Source organism: Cuculus canorus, chromosome 12 (assembly GCF_017976375.1).
Source record: "Cuculus canorus isolate bCucCan1 chromosome 12, bCucCan1.pri, whole genome shotgun sequence".
Taxonomy (NCBI): Eukaryota; Metazoa; Chordata; class Aves; order Cuculiformes; family Cuculidae; genus Cuculus; species Cuculus canorus.
The window spans coordinates 3,251,335-3,264,455 of NC_071412.1; the positions used below are offsets into that span (position 1 = coordinate 3,251,335).

The 13,121-nt window shown below is 41.6% G+C and overlaps 1 protein-coding gene across 1 annotated transcript; it reads left to right on the forward strand.

Annotated features, from left to right (window-relative positions):
- The first annotated feature begins 1,624 nt into the window (after window positions 1-1,624).
- Window positions 1,625-12,464, forward strand: ARPP19 (cAMP regulated phosphoprotein 19). Its single transcript, XM_054077842.1, has 3 exons — window positions 1,625-1,802; window positions 6,795-6,917; window positions 8,977-12,464. The coding sequence occupies exons 1-3, from the start codon at window positions 1,758-1,760 to the stop codon at window positions 9,145-9,147; spliced, it is 339 nt and encodes a 112-aa protein (XP_053933817.1). The 5' UTR covers window positions 1,625-1,757; the 3' UTR covers window positions 9,148-12,464.
- Window positions 12,465-13,121: the final 657 nt, after the last annotated feature.

The window sequence follows — 13,121 nt, forward strand, 5'->3', positions numbered from 1 at the left end:
ATAGTGATGCGTAGGTGCTCAAAAGCCATTGTCTTAGTACGTATCATACCCCTGCAGAGGGGTGGGCCCTTAAGTTGTTTACTTGTTTACAAAGAACAACACTCATAATATCTGCTAACTCGTACTTCTGCTAAGAGTGGCCTGAGCAAACTCTCAGCCATATCCGACCTTATTCCTTAATTCAATCATTCGCTTGCGTTTGAGATAGGGGAAGGCTGCAAAGAGAGGTGATTCCAGAAGAGACATCTGCTCTGCACAGATCACACTGAACGCAAGACGTTATCATCTTGAAAGAACGAACAGTGTCTGGGAAAACACCGTGGTGATGAAGGAGACGCAGACCTCCCAGTTTTCTCTTAGCATATTCTTTTAATCAGCATGGCATACAGAACTCAAATTAAGAAAGTACTACTACTGGTTTATCTCATTCAGGCAGATCTCTATACAGTTCTTTGGCTTCCAAACTGCATCCAAACAGCGTGGTTTTGTTTAGTCCACACTCTTGGGACTGTTTTCAGTCATATCTCCAATTCACTTATTCCCAGGTGATTCTTTCCAGTCTGGCCTTCTCACGCATTCAAGATTCATCATCCCTCATCTGTCTACCTTGGGACACTTGGGGTTCTTAATGTTTATTCTAATACACTTGGTACCAGCTTCATGCTTTACAAGGTTTACAAGTATCAGACGGAAGCCACCTTTCTGGAAAGAGGAGGAGGGTCTTGCCCAGGAGCGCGTAGGGCTTGGAGAGAGGGCTTTAAACTAGATGTGAAGGGGGAGGGGGATAATATCAGGCTGGCCTATGACAAGCAGTGGGAGGACAGGAGATGGTTGGAGGGATGGGGCGCTGCGTGGGCCCTCCACCAGCTGTCCAGAGGTGTGCTGAGGAGGCCATGGCACAGTCAGAAGTCCTTATAGGTAATAAAGGGTCTTCTGCTAAGAAGTCAATGCAACCAACAGCCTGGCTGAAGCGCCTCTATACAAACGCACGAAGCTTGGGCAACAAACAGGAGGAGCTGGAAGTTGCTGTGCTACTGGAAAACTGTGATCTAGTTGCCGTTGGATGGGGCAGCCTGATCCAGTGGGAGGTGTCCCTGCCCATGGCAGGAGTTGGAACTGGATGGGCTTTAAGGTCCCTTCCAACCCAAACTCTTCTATGATTTTATGCTTTATCTTAGCCCCAATTAATCTTCCATACACTTGGCGTTGCTCCCACAATGCTGCTTGAAAGAAAACATGCAGTCAGAGGGACATTCTGTCTAAGTTTCAAAAGAAACCCAAACAATTACTTAGATGAAACTCAGCTCTGCTTTAGCGTAAATAAAAAACATTTTGACAGAAAGGGTCACCGGGCACTGGAACAGCTGCCCAGGGAGGGGGAGTCCCCATCCCTGGAGGTGTTTAAAAGATGAGTAGATGAGGTGCTCAGGGACATGGTTTGGTGGCAGACAGGAATGGTTGGACTCGATGATCCAAGAGGTCTTTCCCAACCTGGTGATTTTATGATTCTATGACCCCCCCTTTTCGCAATGGCAATCCAGCTGGACTACAACTCCCAGCATGCCACGCGGCGGGCGTGCCGCCGAGGGGCGGAACCGGAAGTAGCGCGTGAGTCCGAGCGCGAAGGAAGCGTGTCCCCACCGGCGTCCTGTCGTGCTAGTGGCCGCCATCTTGTGCGGGAGGCGGTGGTAGCGCCGCGCGGAGGAGCGGCCGTCGCGCCCGCACTCTCTTCCCTTCTTCCCTCTCCCCGCGGCGCCATGTCTGGTGAGAGCCCCGAGCCCGCCTCGGCCGAGGAGCAGAAGGTAGGTGGTCGCCTGCAGCCCCGCCGAGCCGCGCGAGGAGCTCCGCGGCGTCGCCTCCGCCCGCGCACTGAGAGGGAGCGGGGCCGCCGCGCCGGGCCTCCCCCCTCGCAGCCGAGGGAGCCTCGCGGCGCCTCGGGCAGCGCCTCAGAGCGGCTGGGGGAGGGCGGGGGGTGGGGGCCGGGCGGGCCGGGACCAGCCGCTGGGGGCCGGGGAGCGGCTCACCGTGTCGGGTTCTGCCGCCCGGCTGGCGTGCTCCGGCCTGGGCGGGGAATGGCGCTGCCCGAGCCCTGCGGGAAGGGCAGCGGCGGCCTCGCGCCGAAAAACCTTCAGCGTCTCAGGTTTAGGGAGAAAACATTCGGTCTTTGAGGTTAAGGGGGGAAACATTCCGCCTTTGAGGTTAAGGGGGGAAACATTCCGCCTTTGAGGTTAAGGGGGGAAACATTCGGCTTTTAAGGGTTAGGGGGGAGACATTCGGCCTTTAAGGTTTAGGGGGGAAACATCCAAACTGTAATGGCCCTGGCCGGTTCTAGTTAAGGTATATAAAGAATGACTGGCTGGGTTCTCGGTTCTAGTTAAGGTATATAAAGAATGACCGGCTGGGTTCTCTTGTGCTGGCGCTGTGTGGCTAATCTGTAGTTTCTTCAGTGGGATTCGGGTTCTGCTATTAGCAGTTCCCCTCCGTGGGCTGCGACTTAAAGAAGCTGCTTGTGTTTCTGGCTTGTCATTGCTGCATGGACTCGGTTTCATCCACACAGCTATTTCTGTTAGGGAGCAGTTATGAAACACAAGCATCGCTATGAAGAGCGCTCTAAGAAAAAGCTCGATCAACCTCAGCTTGTCACGTTTTTGTTTAATAATTTACAATTTGTAATTCGAGTTAGTCATACAAGTAGGCGAGCTGTGGGGGGGTTAATATGGAATGATACCTTCTCAAGAGGTGCGGTAATCAGAACCAGCTTCTATGGCAGGTCTGTAATCTGCTCTTAAATGCGGGTGTTCTGCAGCTTATTTGGATGGGCCTTGGGCAGCCTGATCCAGTGGGACATGTCCCTGCCCGTGGCAGGGGGGTTGGAACTGGATAGTCTTTAAGGTCCCTTCCAAACCCAAACTGTTCTATGATTCTGCGACTTGACGTTCAGTTAGGTACACAACAGAAGGGGTATCGCTCCTGTTCAAAGCCTATAAAAATAAATCCCTGGCCTGTGCAGCACTCCAAGAATAGCTCTGTAATAAGAGCATAGTAAAACATGCGGTAGCAAGTTTATTGTGCTGCCTTCGAGTGTGTTCTGATGAAGTTAGGTGACTCGGGCTGATTTTGAGGAGTTTCATACTAAAGTCTTGAAACGCAGTGATTATGCACTGCTTTGAAACATTAATGTTTATTTGAGAGATGGGAGTCCCTTACTGGTCTGCTTATTTAGTTTTAATCTATGAGGTGTTCGAGACAAATCAATGACATCAACAAAAGAAAACTTTTTCTGTAAGCTTATATCCTGTGAGGATACTGTGATATCAGTGCTAATATGGCATTGCAAACCTTCAGCAGAAATGTTTTAACAGAATCAAACATAGATTCGGTTAATGTTTGGCTCTGAGATATAAACAACCCATTTTACAGTACTTATTCATGTGCATGCTTTAAGAAAAGATGAAGCCCCTACTTGAACTTTGAGGCAGCATTTTCATGATCAGACTTCTTTTCTAACATGCTGTAAGAAGCTTGTACATGTGTTAGGCAAGAAAGATGTTAAACAAGAGAGATAAAAATTGAAAACTTGCCAAAGACCAGGGTTTCCTGTTCTTGGTGGGAAACCTCAGGATAGTGGCAGGGGGAAGTTCAGCAACAAAGAAACTTTATACATTGGAGAATATATGCTTGACTGACGCTCTTTTTGCCTTAAAAGCTTTTATTTTTCAGGAAGCTGTTGGAGGTGGTGCATTTTGTTTCTGGACTGGATTTTGCCACATCAGTTCACTGTACAGTTGTGCTGTTGTTGCATTTTTTTCCATTTTCTGGTTTACATTTCATTTTACGTCTTTGCTGAAGAGGAAGAGTTCTTCATACCAGAGTTTGAAAAGGCTGATGGCTTTTTTTTTTAGCCGTGCAGTTCAGTTGTACGACAGATATGGAACTTTGCACTTAGTGGTACCTCTGTAAAGATTAAAAGCAAAAGCTATCTTTAAATGAGTTAGGTAACTACTGCCTTCCTGGTAGATCCTTTTAATGAAGTAAGCAGACTTCGTTAGTGGTGTCAAGTTCTTGTAGAGAACTAAAATTATAACTTTTGTGTGGTTGTCACTGGGAAGAAGAGTGTGGTGTATCTTGATTTCCGCCCCCGATCGTTTGTTAGTCATTTGGTTGTTCTTCTGTAACTCAGGCAAGAATGCTGTAAATGTATGAATGGCCTTGCTGGCTCAGTTGAAGCCTTTGTGGCTTAACAGTGCATCTCCAGGAGTGCTCAATGCTGTCTAGTCTACAGAAAAATATAAGGGCAGGACATGCATGTAGTGATCTTACCCAGAAAACTATCCTGGGCCTCAGAAATCTGTGATTTTAAGAGCCTTCTGAGCTGCAAATGAACACATCCAGTTGCTGAGTCCATCTAAATTCTTGGCACCCCCGTATCCTTTGGCGAGGAGTTCTGCAACTTAATTATTATATGAAGAACTGTTGTCTTAGGTGGTTTTGAACCTGCCATCAGCTGGTTTTGTTTGACACGCTGAGTCTTTCTGTTGAAATTCTTTAATTCATCTTATGCAGGTTTTTGAGTCCTAGTTGTTCTTGGTCATTAAGAGCAAGTGACCGTAGTCCGTATCCTTTTCAGCTGCATTGATGCATAACACAGGATTTTTGTGTTTTGATTGCCTGCTGTGCGTTGTTTTTTCCGCCCTGTGAGTCTGCATAAACATTGTCTTTGATGCACCGTGAATACATATTTATGTAAGCTATTTATTGTTGGCCCTCTGTTCTTAAAAATTATGTCCTTTTGGTTAGTATTGGCAAAACATGCCCCCTCAAATGCTTTGTCTGTTGGCTCAACAGTGAGTATTCAGTGATTCAGGATTAGATGTTTGAAAGTGGTTAGCAGAAAGAAGCACTTTTGAGAAAATCCAGTCAGTGACGGCATGATAATAAAGCACAATAGGAAGAACAGCAGCTAAAGAATGATCTTTTATAACACATGAAAACTGTGGTCCTGGATAGTGTGATGTTATATACGAGAAATAGGATAGTCCTCTGCTCAGTAGTGTCAGGGAAACTTTGCCCTCTATATGTATTTGTATTTTGCATTGTATTGCCTAGCTGTGTTTTCATCTAACAAAAAGCATTGATTCCTGTGTTCATAGAAATTCTTATAACAGTTTAAGAGAAACTTCTGTCTTGCCCTGGTACAGGTGTTAATTCAGATTCCCCGTGTTGTCCAAAGCTGTCTTTGAGATGTCTTGGCCTGATGGAGCAACTAGGCAATGTTGTGTTCCAAAGCTGTTGTAATAACCATTGCTTCTGAGGTTTCTTACCAGAAAGATGTTGACTATTCTAGAACTTTGAGAGTTTGTAAGAGATATAGGCAAGCACTTGGCTGGCTCATGTGGCAGCTCTAGTTCTTGGCAGTCTGGCTTAAGTAGCTCCCAGCTGCACGTGTTTCTCTGGCCTCCCTGCTGCTGTGCTAAACATACCTGTTTGTGCAGCTGCTTGGCGATCCAGAGTGTGGATACCAATCTAAATGAAACACAGCCCAACAAGGAAGAAAAACAACAAAAAGCAGATGGCTGTTCTTCTGTTGGATTAATTTCTGTAACCCATTTATGTGGAGTACACGCCATCATGCTGACTGATGGCAACGCAAAGGATGATGACGCGATTGGAGAAGAGTGTGGAAGGGGCTGCCTGAGCAGCCCTAAGTGGAAATTAAACCTTAGTCACAGATGAATGTGAAACCCTCCTGATTTCAGCAGCAGTTCTTTCCTCCCTAAAAGTCTTTCTGTGACTTCAGATGATAACAAGAATTCAACACTGCAGCAGTCGGTGCAAATTGGTGTATATTTTCCTTGAACTAGAAATGGTTTGCATGCAAAAGAAAAACCAAACCCATAAAACCAAAACCTAGCAGAGGCCTAAGCCAAATACTGGAAAGTAGCAAAGCAAGAATTTTACGTGGAAGATATTTTAGAAATGATCCAGTGGGAGAAATTGTGCTTCATCCATCAAATTGCCAGGTGGACTGCAACAGATGAGGGTAAAGTAGAGGTCAGCGTTGAAAGACTAGATGCACAAGTTGCAGTTCTTGCTAAATGAGTTACTTGGAGCATTGATATTTTACAGTATACTAATAAAATAGGCATTTTATTTTCCACAAATGCACTATCCAACTGTCTTCATCCTCGTAACTTTGTGACAATTATAGACATTTATAGAGAAATACAGTATTGTTGCTATTAATATGATGGCAGGCATATTTTTGACACTGAGCTACTTAAACACTGTTTCACAGTGAATATCAACACATTCCAATTAGAGCAGGCATGCAGACTAGATTTTGGCAATGCAAGTGCTAATCTGTCTGCAACTTCATGATCAAACAGGGGCAGTTGAAAACAAGCCCTGTGGCTCTTGCCCGGCTTTAAATTTTATTTTTTTTGTTCTTAGTGGAACCCTTGTTTTGACCAAGAAAATGGGTCTTATTTGGGATTGTTGTTTTTTTTCTTCCAAAACGGAATAATTTAATTTCAATATAGACTACCTTTATGTGAAAGAAAAATGCATTGACTAGATTCAAACATGTCCCCAGGAGAGGTTTCTAAGATGGGAGGCTGAACTCCTACAGTTGCTGTCAGTATTTGAAAGAGAATGTATGAAAATGTCTATCCAAAGAATTGATATGTTCGCTTGGTGGCAGCAATTGGCATGTTGGTGGGTTACCTGCAAAGGTATTCTGCATTAGTAGTTCATTATTATGTATGTCATTTACAGTATTGCTAATTGTCTTTCAGGAAATGGAGGATAAGGTGATCAGCCCAGAAAAAGCTGAAGAAGCAAAATTGAAAGCAAGATATCCTCATCTGGGCCAGAAGCCAGGAGGCTCAGATTTCTTGAGGAAGAGGCTTCAAAAAGGAGTGAGTTCTTTATTGTGCAGATGGTTTGGACCAGAAATTCCAAATTTTCTACAGCTGTGATTTTTTTTTTTTTTTTGCCTCCACTCCACAGGTCTTTGTGTGAGTAAAAGAGTGCTAAGAAATGTAAACTTTGTGAAAGCACAGGGAAGAGGAATTTGTTTCCACAAAACAAATGCCAAATTGGCAGGATAGCTGTTTACAGCATCAGTGGCTCAACTGCACTTTTTAGAAAACAGGCTAGAAGCTGTCTCAGTGCTGCTGTGATAGACTTAATAAAAAACATTATGGTAAACACAAAGGATTAGAACGTCATCCCTGTTTTGTACTGATCTTACATACTTATGTCCACTCGTACTATCCATGTTTTTAGCACATAAAAAGCTTAGTACGTGCTGTGTTGTGCCCAGCACCATGTGACATCAGTGGCTTCAGAACAGCAGTGTAATTCTGAATATACAACCTAACCAAAAAGTAATGATAGAAGAATGAAGAGTGAGTTGGTATTTTGATATTGTTCTGCATTTAACCATTGTCTCTTATGTTCTTGTTTATTCAACTGTTTAGGTTTCTTTAGTTTAATTATTCATAAAGTCATTATGTAATGCCTTTCAGGCATGCTCGGACTCTGTTCTTGGAATAATCCTAGTATATCACTTCTGATGGTGCTTTCATTGCTGCCACACTGGGATTTTTTTTACTATTATCTAGGCCTTTTGAGTGCGTGCAATAATTCCAAGTATAAATCCTTTGCAAAGCAGCTCTTGGAGTTCAGTGCTGATCTAATTCTGTGCTATCTGGTACCATCTCCTGGGAATTGTTACTGTTGGCAGGTTTTTTGGACAAGCTTTCCCTCATAAGTCAGACCATATGCAGCATAGTTAATGGCTGCGGGGAACAGGCAGGTGGTAGATTAGGTGGCTCGTTTTGTGAGTTATGCCGTTACGTGGTCAGAGGCTGCTGCTGCTGAACGTTTGCTGCTGATTAGTACTAATGCAAAATAAAGAGCAGGGTGGTAATATGCTGCAGGGAAGCACTGAAACATAGCAGGTAGTGTTGGCTGTTGTTCAACTGACTGAGAAAGAAGCATATATAAAGCTAACGAGGCAGTATTCTCTTCAGACATGATTATGACTCTAAGCAGCAATTGCTACCGTGTATCTTTCTACTGAATCTATTTTTTTTGGTCTCATATGACGATCTGTCCAAAATTATGGATTACAAATACCTTAACGGTAGACCACGTAGTAAGATGGAAAAAAAAATAATATAATGTTTCCTGTGAAATGTGTCTATCAATAAGCAGTCGAAGACTTGATGCAGACCTTGGATGAAATTCCATGCCTCATCTTACCATGATGTAGATAAATTATAACAGTCATTTGGGTTTAATATCCGTAGTTAACCTAATATTTTGAGAAACCAGAAAACAAAAAAAAAAAAGGCTGTTAAAGGTAATGATAACAAAAATTTGCTGGAGTATTAAGGAACACTGTTTCAGAAATTCACACTTAACATATACATTTTTGTATTCAAAAGAAACATGGGTTGTGGGTTAAGAATTTCTTGTACACAGTGCTTTGCAGAAGGTGGGCACAGTAGATTTGACTTCACTAAATAATTGGTTTGGGAACTTAGGAATATGTTTCCCTGTTTTAACACATGCAGAGAATATCTTTTCTCTTTAGTGTGCAATTTCATGCTACTGTGATCTTCTGGTATGATAGAGCCGGCTGCTATGAACTTGTTCACTGCAACAAAGTCTACAGACACCAAGGTTTCACTTGTGGGAGACCAAAACTCTGGGGAAAACCAGAGCAAAAATTATGTTCATGTATGATTTGTGCAGAACTGTAACTGTATACTTGCCTATTGTTAAATGTTCAGCTTTGTGTTCTTAACAGTCTTGATAAGATTTTTTTAATTGAATCAACATAGAATCAAATCGGGAAGTATTTATAACTGTTCTTAAAATGCAAAGAGTCTGTTTAACTATGTAATTCAGTGTATGTGTCTGATAAGATTTCAAGCTTTTAAATGCCATGTGTGTTTTGTTTTCTAGCAAAAATACTTTGATTCTGGTGACTACAACATGGCTAAAGCAAAGATGAAGAATAAGCAACTGCCTACTGCAGCTCCTGACAAGACAGAAGTTACTGGTGACCATATTCCTACTCCACAGGATCTTCCACAGCGGAAACCATCTCTCGTTGCTAGCAAGCTGGCTGGCTGACGAGCACAGCTGAACTGCATGATTACTCTCATTCCTGTTATTTCTCCTTGATAGTTATTTCTCACCCTCACATCCCCCTTTTTCTTTCTTACACTAAGTCATGAGACTGACAGCTTTGCAGGTAGCGGTAGCATGTGCTGCTATTGTAAGGGAGTACTGTTAAGAATAAGATGTGTAGTATTTGGACTAGTTGAGAACAATGCACTGATTAAAAAGGACAAGTTTGGTTAAAGCAATGTAATCTACTTGAAAATGTACATATTGCCCATTTCCTAGTGTAGGACTGGTTCTAGCAAGTGACATCGCAAGTTTTACAACTTTTAATGTTTCTGCTTTTGTTATTTCATCTTAATTACAGCATATTTGTATTTAATATAACCTCCAGTTGTGTTGGGTTTTTCTTCTGTGTTTGGGTTTGTTGTCTAAAATAGAGGTTTAGACCACAAGTTGCTAGATGGTAAAGCATGTATGAAAACAAAGACAGGGCTCTGATTGAATTTTGTTTCTGCTTTTGAACTTGAACGGCCTTAAACCTGTTTCAGCTTTAACAATAGAGTTTTTACTTGGGCAATATTTGCCCATTCTGGTGTAACTCTTGTGAATCTAGTGCTTATTGACAACAGCCTGTTGAAGCTGGTATTCTTTTCAGTTCCGTAGCTTAGGACACACTTTTGCTGAAGATGTGAATGAAGTGTGCATGTGCATAGACTGTTGAATTCACTCTTGTGCCATTTTTGTAAATACAATAGTTTTGCACAACCTTTTGCAAACGTCTTAGTTTTACATTTTAAAAAGCAGATAATGTGCCAATCAAAGCACAAGTGATTCTGTATCTTTCAAAGTCTTGTCCTGAAACTTTAAGAGCCCAGAATCTTGCTACTGAAAGTAAAAATTGTATACCTGAAATTTGTGAAACACTTTATATATACACTTTGTTCAGCCTTATGCTTTTGCTGTTGTATATTTTGTTTCGCAGCAACGCCCAGCATTCAAATATAAATCCAGAATTTCTACCTGTATTTGGAGGCAAGTGCCCTTTCTGTTCAGCAGCTCTTTAAGCTTTTAAAGCTGAAATGCTCTGTCTGATGATAATGGGAGATGGCTAGGATACTGTTCTGGAGAGTTTCCTGTATGGCAAACTTCAAATCTAGGTTTGCTGAGGTTTGCTATGCAGTTGTCTGTGGGCTATTTTAGACTTCTGGAAGAGTTGGGTTTTCTCTTTTTCTTGGACTCCTGAAGTGGTAGTAAACTAACACCTTTTCTCTTTGTTATACAGCAGCCCCTTGTTGGCTTTCAAAGAATTGGAAGGTTTTTTTTTTATAATGACACGTTGAGAAATAGGTAACTTTTCATGTCAGAAAATAGGAACAACCTTCAGTTCATCTTTGATGCAGGTCGTAAGTACTAGAACGCCAAAATACATGGTTGATGTTAGACAGACATGTTTGTTCAGTGAAATCAGAATATTAAAAGTGCAATGTGGTCCATAACGTAATTAATTTTAATGTAGGTAATCACAGCCTTGATGTTATTTGCTCTTTAAAAATATCAGTTTACTGGATACCTTTTTTCCTTTAAAGAAACAGTTCTTAAAGAGCCTATCAAAATAAATCACCAATGGGGGTGTTATAAGAGAAAGCATTCTTAAAGGTGCGAGTTTTTAGAGGGATGTGTTTCGTGTTGACATATTTGGAAAGGTCTTACAGGATAAAGACTGCTAGTCAGAGAGAACGCTGGCCCATGTCTTTTCCAATGCTCTCTTCTAAAGGCAGAAATAAGAAAATGATTAAGAGAAAATGAATAATCTTAATTTGGCCCTGTTTTGATCAGAACATGAGCAAATTATATCAGTGTCCAAATAGCATCTTCAGTTTAGAGAAGTCATTCCAGAGAACTTTGAAATTGCTAACCTGATTATTTTCAAGTCTGTAAAGCTCTTTTCTAGTAATTAAGAGGGCTGTATCAAATCTGTCCTTATTCCTTACCCTCCATTAGGAGTATAAAGAATTTGTGATTTTTGCAGAATAGGTTGAAGAAATGGACCTGCTTGACTTCTTTAAGGAAGAAATTAGGCTGGGAGAATAGCAAGGAAACTGAATATTGAAGCAAGCTGCTTTTTATAGACATTTGTCCTAATGTGAAGATCCCGCTTTATTTTTTTATGTAAAAATGACATTGAATCTTAATGATAGGACTGGGCCTGAAACAAATTTTGAACAATTTAAGGTGACTTGCTGTGTATTATCCGGTGCCGCTATTCTGTAGCTCCCATAAAGCGAGCTTTCTGGATGTTTGGGAGGGTTAAAAAAAATAGCCATTTAGATTTAAACATTCCACTCAGCTACGATTCAGCTTGTCCTGCTGGTTGGACAACACAAGCTCTTCCGATATTCACTTGGTGACTTGCATTTCTTAAGATTACTACAAATTCAGCTCTGACTGTATTATCACGTGTATATTTGAAGTACTGTAATACCAACTAGGTCAATGACTGATTATGAGCCTTCACATCTGACAGACCTCAGCAGCAGGCACAGCTATTTTGATTCTACATACTGTATAAGACTAAAGTCCAATAATCACTTAACAGTAAATCAAACGTGACTGCAAACCGATGCTTACTTTCAGCTTACTCCAGCAAGATAACTCAGCTATCCAAAATTATGTACATAATGTATTATATGAGTTTTACCATTTGATAATTACCTTTTTCAAAGAAAACCTGCCCACACTGTAGACTGGAAGTCCCTTTCATATCTTGCCTTTAAAAAGATAGACAGTGTTTAGTTCTTAGAGTAGTACTCATGTAGGCTTATGATAGCAGATAGCACCAACATTTTATTCGAGATAGTTTAAGTGGATTAATTACAACTTAACAGATATGTCCCCAAATCTGTAGAACCAAAGGCTTCCCTCTCATTGTTCTTGATGTAGTAGGACAGTGTTTGTGTAAAGGCCACGGGAGTACATTTTGTTGGACATATTTGCACCCAGTCAAGATGTTAAGGTGATAAAAATGTCAATTGTTCTTTACAAATTTACACATTGTATAGTATACAGAATAAATTGATCTACTTAGTTTTTATTGCAATGTGGAGACTTGTCTCGTCTTTACTGTGGTTTCCCCAAAGATACTACCTACTTCTCTATGGAAAATTTCTGAACCCTAATCTCGCTGCTCTGTATCATTAAAAAGATGACTGGGCTTTGGTTTCTAGTATGTTAGACTACAGAATTACTTTAATGTAATCACATTTATATATATTTCAGTGCTTATTTTTCTAATAAGGCAATTAAAGCTTATTGTTTGAAAACTCCGTAACGATGATTGGTTTGGTCCCTTGCACTGAATGAAGGGGATATCTGGGAATTGGCTTGGTATATAGAAGTTTACATTGCTATAGACTATAGGCCTGAATATGGCACCATTTCCAAGAAATCAAGATGCTGGAAGGAGTCCAACTGATTTCATCTTCTGGCTGTGACTTAGGTGCTGATCTTTATGCGACTTCAAGATCTGCCTGGTATATTTACACGATTGGCTCAGTTGCTAAGGTTACAGCATAACCCTCTGTACTCTGCATCCCTAACATAACGAGGAGAAAAATGTCCAATATAGGTAACGTGTTCAAATACCATCCTGAGGCTGTGCAAAGGCTGCGTTAACACTGGCATCAGTAACATAAAGTAACTTACCTGACTCTCTGGATGGAGGGTGGCATCATTCTTCAGGCAAAGGCAAACCCTTTAAATACAGTGTTGTTGCCCAGATCTGTTTGTAATTCGAGCTGAGGTGGCTGTGGCTGCACAGATCTGCTTCAGACAAGCTTTGCATGGAGTGACTGTGTTCACAGTACGTAACCGCGTTGCTCGAGAGGGACGCAGGATTACAGTAACTTGTTTATTTGGCTGGGGGCTTTCTGTGAGCTCGGGAAGAACAGACTGGAGGAGCAGGCAAAGAGAATGAATTTTAT